At 45.1% G+C, this 16,145-nt stretch overlaps 1 protein-coding gene and 1 long non-coding RNA gene across 3 annotated transcripts in view; one reads left to right on the top strand and one right to left on the bottom strand.

The window, feature by feature from the left end:
- Window positions 1-752: 752 nt before the first annotated feature.
- LOC139031400 (uncharacterized) lies at window positions 753-15,282 on the bottom strand. The gene is made up of 4 exons (XR_011483851.1): window positions 15,087-15,282; window positions 9,704-9,901; window positions 1,045-1,097; window positions 753-798 (listed from the first exon to the last, which is right to left on the bottom strand). It is a non-coding gene; the product is annotated as an uncharacterized lncRNA (long non-coding RNA).
- Window positions 9,272-16,145, top strand: part of MBOAT1 (membrane bound O-acyltransferase domain containing 1) — a 107,965-nt gene continuing 101,091 nt past the window's right edge. Inside the window, exon 1 of one of the 2 annotated variants that reach the window (XM_070456200.1) lies at window positions 9,272-9,408. In XM_070456200.1, coding sequence (XP_070312301.1) covers window positions 9,313-9,408 — 96 coding nt within the window. In that variant the 5' untranslated portion in view covers window positions 9,272-9,312. Of the gene's footprint in view, window positions 9,409-9,715; window positions 9,931-16,145 lie in introns of those variants that run through there. The other variant, XM_070456201.1, reaches the window with a different exon arrangement.

Below are 16,145 nucleotides of genomic sequence, written 5' to 3'. Positions count from 1 at the left end.
ATCTCATTTTCTGGTCATAAGGCTCTAAGATTAAAATTAATTCTTCTAAAAAATAATTCTTCTAGATTGAGTTATCTTTGTAATTATTATTGTGCTCGGTTGCTTCAGTCCTGTCCAACTCTCTGTGATCCATGGAACGTAGCCAGTCAGGCTCCTCTGTCCCTGGGATTTTCCTGGCAAGAACACTGGAGTGGGTTGCCATTTCCTTCTCCAGGGGATCTTCCCAGCCCAGGGACTGAATCCTCCTCTCCTGCATTGTAAGCGGATTCTTTACCACTGAGTCACCAGGGAAGCCCTTCTTAAATATATTTATAAATGTTGATATCATTAAATATAAAAAGTAAAATTTATTGGAAATAAATCCTTTTTTGCTTTTTATTTAAATTTAAAGTATAGCCGATTTTAGAAATAAATCATTTTATAAGAAGAATCATGCTCTTTTTCTATGCTTTTAGTAAAGAGAACAGTTTATACTGGTAAGAACTGGTGGGACTAGCAGTTATTTTCTATATTGTTTTTATTGAAAGGAAATAGAACATAATAAACATTTCAAAGGATAAAATAATAGGAATCACTGTAATTACAAATAAATGTATAATTGATAAAACAGGTTTTAATTACCACACTGAGTACTACATACAAAAACCGGGAAAAAAAGTTTTATTTTTGGATCTCACCCAAAGTTATCCTGAAAATTTTGGCAGACCCAGGAAACATTCCAGTAACATTGAAAAGAATCACAGTCATTCTGCTTCTTCAGCCGATCAACATGTTTTTACTTCCAGCAAATGACACACCCTAGGAAAGAGTATCGAAAATAGCTGAAAAGAAATTCTTGTCTTTAAATACATGAAAAAAACCCTCAAGTTTTCACTGTTGAGTCTTTTTTTTCTCTCTCTCCCTCCCTCCTTTCTTTCCTTCTTTATTTGGGCACCCCAGGCACCATGTGGGATCTTAGTTCTCAAATCCATGCCCCACACAGTGGAAGCACAGAGTCTTAACCACTGGGTCTGCAGGGAAGCCCTGGCGTTGAATATTTCTTACCCATCCTTTCTTTGTTTTTCTCTCCCATGACTCTTCCTCACTTTGAAAATAAGCTGGGGAAGAAAGAGGTGGAAAATTATCATTGCCATCTTCAATTCTCATTACTACCATAGATCTGATGTGAGTATATCTTGACATAGTTAACTCTAAAATTCATGCTCTGCCATTAACAGAAATATGCATAAAATGGGAACCAAGAAAGCCCTGTGGGTTTATGGAGCCTTACTTAATCCTCAGGAGACCTGGCCCATTTGGTGATAAGAAGGGTTCACACCCAGGACCCTGGTACACTGTGAAATTTGCAGTGGATGCTTTGATCAAGTGGGAGAAGGACTGTTGTGAACTTGAGACTTCTCGGGCAAATTTGGTTTAGCAAGAGTATATATGAAATTTGGGTATCTAGAAGTAATTTACATTAACTGGTAGATAATAGGTACTCACTAAAGTCCTTATGTACCTGAGTAGGGGTGGGAAGGTGAGAGGCATGCAAGCCTTGGTTTAGAGAGCAATGCTGATGATGTTTCTGATGTTCTATTTCTTATAAGAGTTGTGGTAACACACATTTATCTTTTATTGGTCTGTTTTTAGTTAAATTATAATTGTATAGATATATACTGGGTTGGCCAAAAAGTTCATTTGGTGCTTCCTATAAGATCTTATGCAAAAACCCAAACTTTTTGGCCAGCTCAATATATATACATACATACACATAATAATAGCAATATATTATTATACTTACATATATGATGTATCTTTCAATAAATACAGTTAAAAAAAATCTATAATGTTTGCAGGGCAGTTTTATTCCTCAAACACATACATACATGGGCAGGGTTTGTAGGTGTGACAGTTGAGGGAAAATCTAAAATTTTCACAACTGGTAGGAGAATCTCTTTCAGAGGGAAAAATGTCTTTATGTAGGCAAATAATAAGCACTTTTATAGGCTGGATTTTAATGAGGATGGTAAGCAAAGAAATAGTTCCATTGTTTTACATTAAAAATGAGGGAACTCGAATGAACTCTCACAGATATGATCAAATGATCTTTGACATGGGTGTTAAGAACACTCAGTGGGAAAAGGACAATCTAAGACTGTTGACAAGCTGGAAATCCATATGCCAAAAAACTGAAGTTAGACTTTTATATTATATCCAAAAAGTAACTCAAAATGAGTAAAAACATAAACAGAAGACCTAAAACTATTAGTAGAGAACTAGAGGAAAACATAGGGGAAAAACTTTATGACATTGGATGTGGCAATGATTTTTTAGATACAGCAAAAAAGTGCAAGAAACAAAATTAAAAAGAGAAAAATGGGACTACATCAGGCTCCAAAACGTTCATGCATCAGAGGACACAATCAACATAGTGAAAAGACAACTGATTGGATGGGAGAAAATATTTGCAAGTCATATATCTGATGAGAGGGTTAATATCCAGAATAAATAAAGAACTCTTACATCTCAACAATGAAAAAATCAAATAACCTCACCAAAAAATGGGTAAAGGACTTGAACAGACATCTCTCTAAAGATGATGTAAAATGGCTAACAAGCATATGAAAAGATGCTCAATGTTACTATCAGAGAAATGTGAGTCCAAACCACAATGAGGTTATTTCACACCCATTTGGATGACTACTATTGAATAAAAATGAAATAGAAGATAAAAAGAGTTGGCAAGAGTGTAGAAAAATTGGAAGCCTTGTGCAGTATGGGTAGGGTTGTAAAGTGGCAGAGCTGCTATGGAAAATAGTATTATGGTTTCTCAAAAAATTAAAAATAGAATTGCCATATGATCCATCAACCCTGGAGAAGGCAATGGCAACCCATTCCAGTATTCTTGCCTAGTGAATCCCATGGACAGAGGAACACGGTAGGCTGCATTGCATGGAATTGCAAAGAGTCAGGCACAACTGAGTGACTAACCCACACACACATACATGATCCAGCAATCCCATTTCTGAGTACATATCTAAAAGATTGAAAGTAGGGTCTCGAATGTTTTTGTTATGTCTTCACCTTTTAGAGTATAAGCTCCAATCAGTTCAGTTCCGTCGCTCAGTCGTGTCCAACTCTTTGCAACCCCATGAACTACAGCACGCCAGGCCTCCCTGTCCATCACCAACTCCCGGAGTTTACTCAGACTCATGTCCATCGAGTCGGTGATGCCATCCAGCCATCTCATCCTCTGTCATCCCCTTCTCCTCCTGCCCCCAATCCCTCCCAGCATCAAGGTCTTTTCCAATGAGTCAACTCTTGAATGAGGTGGCCAAAGTATTGGAGTTTCAGCTTCAGCATCAGTCCTTCCAATGAACACCCAGGACTGATCTTTAGGATGGACTGGTTGGATCTCCTTGCAGTCCAAGGGACTCTCAAGAGTCTTGTCCAACACCACAGTTCAAAAGCACAAATTGTTCGGCACTCAGCTTTCTTCACCGTCCAACTCTCACATCCATACATGACCACTGGAAAAACCATAGCCTTGACTAGACGGAACTTTGTTGGCAAAATAATGTCTCTGCTTTTAAATATGCTATCTAGGTTAGGGGAGGGATTTTTGTCTGTTTATAGTTGATGTGTGTCCCAAGCCCCTAGAATGATGCTTTATTAAATAATATTTATATTAAATAATAATAGTTTATTATAAACAATAAACATGTGCTGAATGTCAACTCGGTCTTCACAAGCAAAAGCACTGTTTCCCCAAGTGAGTCTGGGGAAAGTTAGCTCTGAGGGATGCAGTGGGAACACATAAAATGTCCTATGGTGAGTGGAGCCTGATGTTCCTTTCTTGCAGATCACTGACACGAGCGCCTGTTAGTATGTGGTTGAGATAGACTATCTGAAGTAATTGACCAGTAGTGATGGAAATTGTTTTGAAGAGAATGGAAGTTGCAGAAATGGCACAATAGGAGTATAGGGAAGGCTTAGGGAATAGAGACAAATACCTACTTTAGTTCTACAAAGAAGAGATTACACTGCACAGTCAGCATTTAGGACTGGCCAGCACATCAGATGTGCTGACACTGATGGCCACACAGGCTCTGAACAAGCTGGGTCATGGGGATTTAAGTGAGAAGTCATGAGTACCATTGGCTGCATGATGGCCAGGAAGCCAGCCATCTCTTCATTCAGAAGCACCGTTGTGCTTGGTATTGTCACTGGGCCCAGGAATCAGGCAACAGAATGAGGAGAGAAGCGCTCAGTCACTCAGTTGTGCCCGACTCTTCGCGACCCCGTGGATTGAAGCCCACCAGGCTCCTCCATTCATAGGATTCTCCAGGCAAGAGTACTGGAGTGGGCTGCCCTTTCCTTCTCCAGGCCCTAACTCATAGTAGAACCAAAATCGCTGTCAAGGAAGCAACAGCTGAACTATTGAGAGGAAGTTGAAAAACTAGGAAGTAGACACAGTAACTGAAAAAGTTTATCTCTTTGGGTGAAATTTACTGCCTGGACAAACTCTTGACAAGTCAGTGGACTCTAAGATGTCATCACTGTATTGCAGGGGGGGTTCTTGATTCATCAGTAAAAAATTCAGTTATGATCACTAGCTCTATTTAAGTAAGCAGGGACACAGGCAATCCATTTTAGAAACCTCTTCGTCACAAAAGACTAGAGTTAAAACTAAAACGTTAGCTTGTAGAGGGTAAGCTTCCACTGAGCAGTTTTAGCATTTTTTTTTTTCTTTTTACCTGTTACTTGGTAATGGTTTAGTTCACATGTAATCTTTCCTTCAGTCCTTACACCAGTGAGAAGAGACCGTAGTTCTTATTTCCATGTTGTAGAGCAGGAAGCTGAGATATGATGATAACTAACCTGCTCAGTCACAAAACCAGTAAAAAGTAGTTCTGGTTTTCATGTCCAGTTTTGTTTTGCTCTAAAGGCTGGGTTCTTTAGACTTTCATTACCTGTTCCTTTTCTGTGTTTTAGGCTCCAGTCCTGCCTACTCAGGAATTGTACAAAATCATATTTATGGCTCTGTGAACTTTCAGTTAATGGCATTTTGTAGCAGGTTTTATTTCTGCATTTGCTTATCAGTGACTAACTTCTGCTTTGTATTTCTCATAACTGGTTTCTCTCAGAGGCTGGCATATTATTTTGGATTCTTTTGTCTTTACAGCATCTCCCTGATGTAAGTACAGAGATTAGCAGGCTGGGAGGATTGTGTTGATTTATTTTGAATGACTAAATGATACTACTATTCTCAGGGGAAAATGCTATGTTATGAAACAGTAGGAGAAAACTCTGGCATGTGTTCAGTTATATTAACTTCTTAATTTTCTGAACATGTACAAATATGAAAATAATGTTTAACTGTGATTGCAACTCGGAAAATAAGTTAGGCAGGTAGGTAGCAATAGCTGCTCCAAGCCAGTGCAGAATGGTTGAGCTAAAAGTGTGAAGAAGCGAAGCACTGATTTCAAAATCTAAATTCCCTGCAATTTTGTGTGGATGATGCTTAAGGAAGCAGCTTAAAAAGCAAGAGCGGTACCCATCATGGGTCAATTTAGACCATTCTCCCGATCAGATCTCAAATATTAAGGCATGGAGTTTAATGCCCTTGGCAGGCAACAATTTCTGCTGTTTTCCTGAAGGTGGACTCCTAGTATAATAAAAAAGATTTCTGTGTGATAAAAAAAGAACAACGGAATAGCTAAGTTTGAATCCTACTTTTGCAGGTTACTAGGTGGATAAGCTAGCTGCAAGTTACCAGAAACTTCATATTTTCAAGAACAAAAATGGAGATGATGATGACATAATAATAAAAGTGGTAACACCTTCCTTTCCAACCTCCTAGAGTTGGTGGGAGGCTCAAAGGGGATGATATAAATGAATGTTCTCTGTGAATACAGAATGTCATTACACAAATATGTGGTATTATTAGCATGGTAATTTATTTTTATGTGGGTTATGTCTTTTAGATGGCTCAATTAGTTTTTGCGATGATTGTTTTTAATTGAATCATGAGAATCTATCTTCTTGAGGGGGTTATACCTTCATAAATTTTGAGAATGATTTTAATTTAATTTTGTTGTTTATATTTGGCTGGGTCTGAGTTGGCATGAGACTGGTGTTGGATTTTCATCAGTCAATAGCATCAAGCTGCCTCCCTGAAACATGCCAGATTCTTTTTCAGGTCTTTTTTGTCTGGCCTTTAATTTTAGACCAGTCATCAGCATAAGCACTGGGTCTTCTGGATGACTTCACATTCTGAGCATAGCTTCATAAAGGAGATTAAAAACTTGACCTTGATATCAAGCCTCATTTTACTGCAGAAAGAAAACAGGTGAGACAAAGAGCCTATAGCATCTCCCCAGCCACCTCATTTTTGAACAGTAAATGCAATGTTTTGTCCATAGGAATGACAGGCCTGTGGGTATGTGAGCAGGCCTCCTGATAGGGAGAGAAATGCTTTGTTTTAAAAGAGGCAAATGGCATAATGACTGAGAGCCCAGGCTCTGGAATCAGACAGGCATGTTTTATTCAACTTCCCTTAACACTTAAAATCCCCAAACTTCAGTTTTCTCATTTGTAAAATAGAGATTATAATAACTACCACATGGGATATTGTCACTGGTAAATGAGAGCGCTTTTGTAGAGGTATATCTAATGTATAATAATGACAATGATGAATGTATGATTCACAGAGGATGGAAACAAAGGGGAAGGAAAAAAGTGATAAGTCCATGGTGCATCTTAGAATCATAGCCCATCCTCCAGAACCCAATTGAATTAACCTGTAGTATAACTGGGGCTTCCCCAGTGCCTCATACGGTAAAGAATCTGCCTGCAATGCAGGAGACGTGGGTTCAATCCCTGGGTCAGGAAGATCCCTTGGAGAAGGGCATGGCAACCCACTCCAGTATTCTGGCCTGGAGAATCCCACGGACAGAGGAGCCGGGCGTGCTATAGTCCACAGGGTCGCAAAGAGTTGGACACGACTGAGCAACCAACAACAACAGTGTAATTGATCCCTTCTCTTGATGCTGTGTCTCCTACGAGTTCTTTAAGCATTAATTGTACTACAGTTATCAGTAGGACAGGATTATTAAGTTCTGTGATGTTTTGTTTTCAAGATCTAAGCATAGTTCCTGCCTTTTTAAGGGTAAATTTTAGACTAGATGATGATCTGTGTTTTGCTGAGAAGAAAATCCAGGTAAGGCTAATCTTCTGTTTTCAAACCTATACCAATGTGAGGACTATTTTTTGAAGTCTGAAGAATATAGCTTTGTGGAGAACTATGAATGGTCTGAGCGTTTTCTTCATAAACACCACCCAAACTGGCCTACTTTTCCTTTCTAGCAGTTCACAGTTAAGTGATTTTTTTTTTTTTTTGACTGAAGTTTCAAACTCTTTCTGCCCTCAGACACCTCATGTAAGCTGTCATCTTGCTGAAGATAAAAGGGACATTGCTTCAATTCTGGTCAGTTTCTAGAACTGTGTGATATTTAATAAACCTGTCTAGCCTCATTGGAGCTTCCCAGGTGGCAGTAATGGTAAAGAATCCACCTGCAATGCAGGAGACTCGGGTTCAATCCCTGGGTTGGGAAGATCCCCTGCAGGAGGGCATGGCAACCCACTCCAGTATTCTTTGCCTGGAGAATCCCATGGACAGAGGAGCCTGGTGGGCTACAGTCCATAGGGTCAGACACGACTGAAGCGACTTAGCACGCATACACACAGCCTCATCGTTCCTCAAGCATATGCCTGTGTGTGTGAGTGTGTGAATTGTGTGAGTAAAGGAGAGTGGTGATAGTGGCCTCCTATAAAATCTTCATGGGGACCAGGAGTGGTGGTTGGGACATTTTTTTTGCTCCTCAATAGAGGACAAGAGTTGAGAAACCCTGGCCTGACCATCTAAAATTCTGTGCAGCTTTTTGGTGATGAAACTCTTCCAGAAGGCCAGGGTGAGGCTGAGCCTTGGAGGGAAAGGTGTTAAGAGTGTCTGACAGGCCTTCAGTTGGATTTGAAGCTGAAGGTCACATTGAGGACAGTTAGTTTTGCTCTAGAGGGACGGCCTCCCTGTTTCGTTGGTTTCTCCACCAACTAATCCTTGGCTGGGTGGCTCAGGGCCCGTTCCCAGGTAAACTGCTGATGCAAAGTACTGAGCTTGGGTACCTGGTGAAGCCTGGGGATTAACACCAACTCACTTTTTTTTTTACTACCCATTTGATTTCAACACTGCTTTCCTGAAAGTCTTCTTCATCAGCAAGCATTACAGCAGTTCCTGGAAAGAGCAAGACTTCTATGATTCTCAAAACCTCTGTATCAACTGAAAAAGTTTCCCAAGGACCAGTGATACACTTTCGAGGACAAAGAAGTGAAGGGGCCAGGTAGCCCCTTTTAGAACCGGTGCTGGCAAAAAAAGGGATCAGAAAGCACACAGTATCACAGTAGCATCGTTTCCTACAGGAGTGAAAAGAATTTACAGTCCACGGGGGCGAGGGGGCGGACATCCAAGGTCAGAAGCTAGCAGTCCTAGTGTCTGAGCTTCTGCGACACAATCCCAGGGTGTAGGAAACTATCCGTGCCCACAGGAATGTAAGGAGAGAGGGAGAGAAGGGGTGGGTGACGGGGCGCTGGCTGGGAGCATCGGGGTGTCCGGGGTGTCCTTGGGTTTCCAGCCCCGGGCAGATGAACTCTTGGCCGCAGGGAAAGCGCAGGAAACCTTCACCCGAGCGGGAACCGGGAGGGCGGGGGTGCTGAGACTGCGGCGGAACCAAAACAGGGTGTGGCCAGGGTGCTCCCGAGAGCTCGGCGCCCGCCTGGGGGACCCGGGAGGAGGTCGTTTTTGGGTGGCGGGGAGAGAGGACGGAGAGCTCGGGAGAAGGAAGAGCACTGGCTCTTCCCGGGGGCTGCGCAACGCCGGGCGCGGGGCTAGGCGGCGGCGCTCTCCCGCCCCGCGCGGCCCGGGCAGGGCGGGCCGGGTGGCGCTCGGGGGGCCGGGCTCCGGTCCCCACTCAATCCTCCCTCCCTCCGCCTCCCGGGCCGTGGGGCGGCCGGGCCAATGAGCGGCGAGAGGAGGGGAGCGGGAAGCCGAGCGCGCTGGGCCGCGGCCCTCCTACCGCGCCCGTAGCCGCAGCGCCAAACACTAAGTTTTGCGCCCCGAGACTTTGCGCCGCGTCTCGTCCTCCGGCTCGCAGCTCGCTCCCCGGGAGCCCGGCGGCCGCGCGCGGCCCTCGGGACGGCCGCCAGCGCGCACTCGGGCGGGAGGACGCCGAGCCGGGGGCCGGGGTTGGGGGCGGCTCCTCCCGAAGATGCAGGATGGCAGCGGAGCCGCGGTCCAGCCTGTCCTACCGCACGACGGGCTCCACCTGTCTGCACCCGCTCAGCGAGCTCCTGGGCATCCCGCTGGACCAGGTAACTGCGGGCGGGCGGCCAGGCCGCGGCTGGGGCGTAGCGCAGGCACCCTCCCCGAGCCGGAGCGGGAGGGACGCGGGGCGGGGGGGGGGCGGCGGAGGGAAGGGTATGCGCAGCAGGTTCGAATAAACTTTTTTTTTGTCTTGTTTGAAGTTTGGGGTTGCCTCCTTTCCTGTAAGCCTTCTGATAAATGAAATCGTGTTCCTTCCGTCGATGCACTCAAGTCTTCATTATTTTTAAGTTAGTTGAGCCTACTTAGAAAGTAAACCTGAGTGATGTCTAAGCAGCAGCCTACCCTTTGGGGATGAGAGACCCGGGTTTTCCGGGCAGCGAGGCTTGGAAAATCGGCTTGACAGTTATTTTGTACCATGTGCGATCTCCATCCGCAAGGGAGGAGGGACTTTCCGAGGGCCCTGGTTTATTCAGTCCGTCGGTCTTCGAGGGACAGGTTATTGGGAGGAGACAGAGGCTGCTGCAGGTGTTTGTGCTGAAACTGAAAATGGCAACAGTCAGTCATTCCAGGTAAGAAATCTCCCTAAACGTTGAGGCGCTTAACCCTTTTTTTTTTTGGTCTCTCTAGATGCTACAGGCTAGATCTGTGTTTAGTAGTGAGTCAGTGAAAACACAGTTGACCCTTGAATAACACAAGTTTGAATTGCATGGATTCACTTATACGTGGATATTTTTCAATAGTAAGGACTACAGCGCTGTACCAGTACTGAAGCTGCTTAAATCTGCAGCGTCTAGGAAGGCGGATACAAGGGGCTGTCTGTAAATTATAGGCAGATGAACACCTGTGTGGTTGAAGGGTCAGCTGTATGTTATTTAAATGGAATTGGGTGAGGCGTCCTGGAAGAGGGCCCACATACTCCTGTTTCACCCTGTTTTCTTCCTCTGCCTGCTCCCTAGTGAACTTTAAAAAAGAAATTCTTTCCTTCACACAAGAGCGTACCTGCGGCACTTTCCACTCCCATTCCTTCAGCAATGAGGAAGTGAGAGCTGGATGTTTGCCTCACTCAGACACTGTTTTCTGAGCCACCCTCTACCTGGCCCCCTTTGAGGCTCTGATTCAGAACTCCACCTGGTCGGACAGTTGCCTTCTCATCAGTTGTGAAATCCCGAAGGTCAAGAGAGGTTTTTTTCAGCTGCCAGTGCCTGTTCTTGTAGTGAGGATGTAGTGATTGCCAGGGGCCTGCAAAGGCAGCAATAATAGCAAATTCTCTAGCCCTGAAATGAAATCTAACTCAGAGCCGAATTTCCTTTCCTGGGAGTTTGTTTGATACTTAACCCCTCTACCCTTCATCACAATTTATTTTAATTGCACTTTTCATTTGCAGCGATGCAGCACAACTAGAGAGAGGAGGAATCCAGGGAGAGTTTGTTTGGTTTTTTCTTTTTATGGAAAGAGATAGGCTGTTAATAGATCCTGGAGATTGATGGCTAAGAGGTACCTAGGATGGATGTTGTTAAGTGCCCTGTAACTGCCTCCACCCTCATCCCCGGTGTCCTGGATTTCTGGCAAAGGAATCCTGGTTTTATTTTTTTGGAATCCTGGTTTTAATTTATAAGAAAGAACAAAAGACTGAGAGGGGAGGGGTTTGGGGGTACACTGAAGGAAATATGTGGGCTATAGACAAGGAAGGCGCACCTGTGATCTCTTAGATCTTAGGGAGTCCTACTGCCCTTCAGCTGGGTCCAATCACAGTGACGCTCGGTGGAAGATACGCGTAAAGGGCAGTACCCCAGCTGGCTTGTTTAGGCCGAGGGGGAATCCCAAACCATAAACAATGTGGCTTGAGGCGAAACTGTGGCTTGAGGGTTTGGAAGCTTGATGTGCTTTTCTCCCTTACACTTTCAAGGGCCTTTTAGTTGTTAGACTGACTTGCGGGTAGTTTCTGGTCTGCCAGCAAACTTCTTTTGTGGCTGTCAGTGGTATTCTACCAACCTGGAGCCTCAGGGTCCTCACGTGTAACGTGGGAGATGGCAGAGGGCCTTTGGGAGTCGAGACATTTTATGTAGATGTAAAATGCCATATGGTCCTTGTATCAGACAGGGGCCTGGCAGGATACAATTCAACTCAATGGCTTGTAAGGAAGAAACTTCCCTGAATTGCTTAAGAGTTGTGGGTGGCACTACGGGAACCAATAAAGGATGTTCAGGTACCAAGACCGGGTGCTGAAGGGGAAAGGGGAGAAAGTCCTGTTGCCTGGATGCAGGGGCGAAGGAGAGAGAGAACTTGGCCCCTTTTGCTCCCCATTCCCTGACCTCTGCACCTCTTGCCGTGGCCCCTGGTGGCTGGCCTCGAGCACCTGGGTGAAGTGGTCTGAGGGGCTTCTCCTGGGCCACAGAAGGGGGACGACAAACGTGGAGCCAGCTCTGGAGGACAGTCCTAGGCTCAGAGTCCAGCCCTTGATATACATTTGCTCCTGGCCCATTAAAGAGTGCCTTCTTATTGGCCTGCAATTTGCCAAAAATGATAAAACATATCTCAAGTTGCCCAAGTAGTACCTCACGTACCAGTTAAAGACAACAGTGAATCCTCTCCTTAATGTTTTAGCGTCTCACATGTGTGCTTGTAGTTTCTGAATTGATTGCACTTGTGAGAATGTCTTTGGCTTCTGGGTCTCCCTGGGTCGAGTCGTTTATTATTTGTGCACCTGAAATATCTGCTGAGTATTCTGCTCTGTGAGTGAAGAACTCTGATTTTCATCCAGTTCTTCCATTTGTCTGTTCTGTTAGCCCCTCAGGGAAGCCCAAATGCGCTGTGACTGTGCCCAGGAGAAGTCTCTGGTTTTAGTTTCCGGGGACTTTGACTAGCCTGGACTCCTCTGAAAGAGGTTAAGTGCAAAGTCATCTTATTTAATTAGAGACTTGGAGCCCATCAGTTCAGACCCAGAGTATAGGAAATGGAGGATGTAGGGGCCTTCACAGGTGCGGCACAGATGAGTTTGTTGAAAACTGTGTTTCTAGAATGAGTTCCTTTCTGTTGAGCAGATGTGGAGCTTGGGCAGGGAGCGGAGGATGACTGATTTGCTTTTCTGTTTAAATCATCTGTTCATGCCCTCTCCACTCTGTTTAGGTTGTGGGCTGTGGCATGATCCGTCTTTAAACTGTCCCAGCCTTCCAATGGACTAGGACTAAACTAGTCCTAAATGGACTCGGCTACCAGAATGCTGACATTCCTAACGTCTGTGTCACTTGATCATATCCGAGGAGCTGTGCAAGGGGAGGAATTCCTGGCTTTAAGAACTTTGCAGTTTGATGGTGGGGAACTCTTGAGTGCCAAGACTGTTTTTACCAACTGAAATCCCCCCAAATTTGTCTGTATTTGCATAAAGTATCAATTCAGTATTAAATTAGGATTCTTTGTCTGGATTTCAGTTTTTCCCCCTCATGTGGCATCAGCAGAAAAAAGGGGCAAAGGAAAAATAGATCAGGAGATAAGAAACTAGGAAGTGATTTCCGAGATGAAAGCAGTCAAGGCTTAGGCCTCTTCCTGTAGGCTTGTATTATAGTTTAAAAGGCTAGAGGAGTGAAGACCAGCTCTCAAGGCCTGGCCTTCTCAACTCATGGTGATACTAGCCCTGGGGTTTGATGATGCCACCCATGCCTCTGGTGGCTCAGATGGAAAAGAATCTGCCTGCAGGGCAGGAGACCCGGGTTCTATCCCTGGGTTGGGAAGATCCCCTGGAGAAGGGAATGACTACCCACTCAGTTTTCTTGCCTGGGAAATACCATGGACAGAGGAGCCTGGCGGGTTACAATCCGTGGGGTCTCAAAGAGTCTGACATGACTGAAGCGTCGAACACACAGCGGGGCCTCTGACCATCAAGTTTCTCTACCTGCCTGGAGTTTTCAGTCACCTGGTTCCCTTGCCTGTTTGTGGAAAGCCCAGCCCTCAATTCTCATCTTATCTAAGCCTTGCCCTTGGTTAAAAGCTTAACTCACATTCCACAGTTATTATTAAATCAGTTAAATATTTATTTCACACTTGTAATGCCAGGGACTTGGTCAGGTCATAGAAATATAAGGATTAAAAAAAAATCAAGTTTTCTACCCTAGAAGAGTTTATATATCGACCCACATAAATATTAATATACAAGTACTATGTCCTCATGAACCTGTGTTGGGGCTGATAGAGGTTTGCTGTTGTTGTACAATTGCTCAATCATGTCCAACTCTTTGCAGCCTCATGAATTGCAGCACATCAGGCTTCTCTGTCCTTCACTATCTCCTGGAGTTTGCTCAAATTCATCTCCATTGAGTCGGTATGCTATCTAACCATCTCATCCTCTGTCGCCCCCTTCTCCTCCTGCCTTCAATCTTTCCTAGCATCAGGGTCTTTTCCAGAGTCAGCTCTTTGCATTGGGTGGCCAGTTGGAGCTTCAGCTTCAGCATCAGTCCTTCCAGTGAATATTCAGGGTTGATTTCCTTTAGGATTGAGGTTTACACATGGTACCTTAGTGGAATGGAGATGGGAAAGCCACAGGACACCTTGGACTCCTGTAGAATTTACTGTTTACCTTGGACACCATTTGTATTTGACACTTAGTAAATGTTACCTTATTTTGTTAGCTGTCCTACATTTATATGCTGAGTTTCAAACTAAAGTTTTCTTGAGGCAGGTTTTATCTTCCCTTGTATTCTAAGCAGGTGGTAAGTGTTCAACAAATGTTTTATCATTAGTGACAGTATCAGTTCAATCAGTTCAGTCGCTCAGCCCTGTCCGACTCTTTGCGACCCCATGAATTGCAGCACGCCAGGCCTCCCTGTCCAACATGCCAAGAGTAACAGTATAGACCCATGCTAATGATGTACGTGATCAGATGTTGATATAGAGAATCATGTTTTTCAAGTGACAGTGGATGGGCCTTTGTGGGGAAGGGGCCCGCCACTGAACATCCCTCCTGTTGGTGCTGCCTCCAGGTTGTACTCTTGGGTTTCTGACTTAAACTATCTGCTCTCCACTCTAGGGCTTTCCAGTTGATCCCAGCTCAGGATGCATTTGGCAGGCCAGAAAATGTTGGTCCTGCAGAGAGCCACTTCCATTTATTTCTTTGGCCTCACTGATTCCTGCAAGGCCAGATCGCCTCTCCCCACTTAATTTCCCTTTCATTGTCCAAGAGTGACAATGATTGATTTCCAGGAGGAAGCTCATTCGGTTAGACCACAGATAGCAAATCCTGAGTTTCTGCCCATTCCAGGAATTCCCGGAACCAAGTGAGGCTGGGATGAATCAAACATGGATAAAATTGGGCCCTTAAAAAATTCACTGGCGACTGGGGTGGGGGACACAGAAGTCAACCGGTGTTGCTTCTGTGCGGTGCCTGGGGCAGCAGTGTTGGCCTTGAAACTTGTTAGAAATGTCCAGTCTCTCTGCCTGGCACCCTGTCCACTGCTCTGGGGGGCGGACCCAGCCAGAGGGTGATCTCATGAGCCCTCCTGGTGGTGCTGGGAGCAAGAAGTTTGAGAATCACTGCCGTATATAGATAATTGGGATCCAGATGAGTTTAGTGCAGTGGGGGTCAGGTGAGGTTTGGTTGTCAGAGGGCATCTCACGGGTGGGGAGGAACATGAATTGGGTCTTGGAAGGGCGAAGAAGTGTTTGTGTGGCGAGGTGGGTGGAAAGAACAGCACATACAGAAGCGGGGAAGTGTGAAACTGTGCACTTCACTTACGGCAGTGACCCACTGAAGTGGCCGCTGGGGCTGCGCTTGTGAAGTCTGTGGGACTGTAGGTTGGGGACGCAGGCGGGGGTTACATCACAGAGAAGCTAGAAGGCTCTGGTGAGGTGTCGGCACGTCATCCTGCGGACCATGGGGCGGCAAGCTTTTTCTGCAAAGGACCGGAAAGCAAATATTTTCAGCTTTGCGGGCAGTCTTTGTTGCATCCACGTCGCCTTACCTTTGTGACTTCAGAGCAGCTGTAGACAGTATGTAAATCATTGGGCCTGGCTGTGTTCTCCTGAGGCTTTATTTATGGACACTGGAATTTGAATTTTATGTCATTTACAAGGGTTGTGGCATTCCCTTTTTTTTTTTAATTATTTTTGGCCGTGGTGGGTCTTTGTTCCTTCCTGTAGGCTTTTCTCTAGTTGGGGGGTACTCTTCATCGTGGTGTGGGGTCTTCTCACTGCCGTGACTTCTCTTGTGGAGCTGAGCCCGAGGGCATTTGGGCTTCAGTAGTTGCAGCCCACAGGCTCAGTGGTTGTGGTTCTGGACTCCCGAGCACAGGTTCAGTAGTTGAATTGCACGGGCGTAGTTTTTCCGCGTGATGTGGAATCTTCCCGGACCCGGGAATCAAACCTGTGTCCCCTGCATTGACAGGAGGATTCTTACCTACTGTGCCACAAGGGAAAGTCCAAAATTCTCTTCTGTTGACTTTTTTTTTCCAACCGTTAAAAAAATATAGAAACATAGTTAACATGCAGGCCACACAAAAACAGGCAGGGGTTGGATTTGGCCCGAGGGCTGGAGTTTGAGATCCACGTCCTAGACTGATTTTCCTCCAATCTGATGGATGGGCACCAGAATCTACTGCCGTGTATGCTTCTGGGATTCAATTCAGGCCTAGTGAGTCCAAATACCTGTCTGAGTGAAGGGGCTGCCCAGGAGACTCTCCTGACAACAGACGTTTAGAGGCAGTGCTCACATCAAAGGGAAAATGTTGAAGGGTTTAATGTGAATGGATTTTCATCTTGTGAAGTGGGGTGGGAGGTCATGGCTGAGGGATGAAGG

The sequence above is a fragment of the Odocoileus virginianus genome, chromosome 27, assembly GCF_023699985.2.
Source record: "Odocoileus virginianus isolate 20LAN1187 ecotype Illinois chromosome 27, Ovbor_1.2, whole genome shotgun sequence".
Taxonomy (NCBI): Eukaryota; Metazoa; Chordata; class Mammalia; order Artiodactyla; family Cervidae; genus Odocoileus; species Odocoileus virginianus.
Note: the sequence above shows the minus strand (reverse complement) of the source record. Positions and strands in the feature narration are given on the sequence as shown.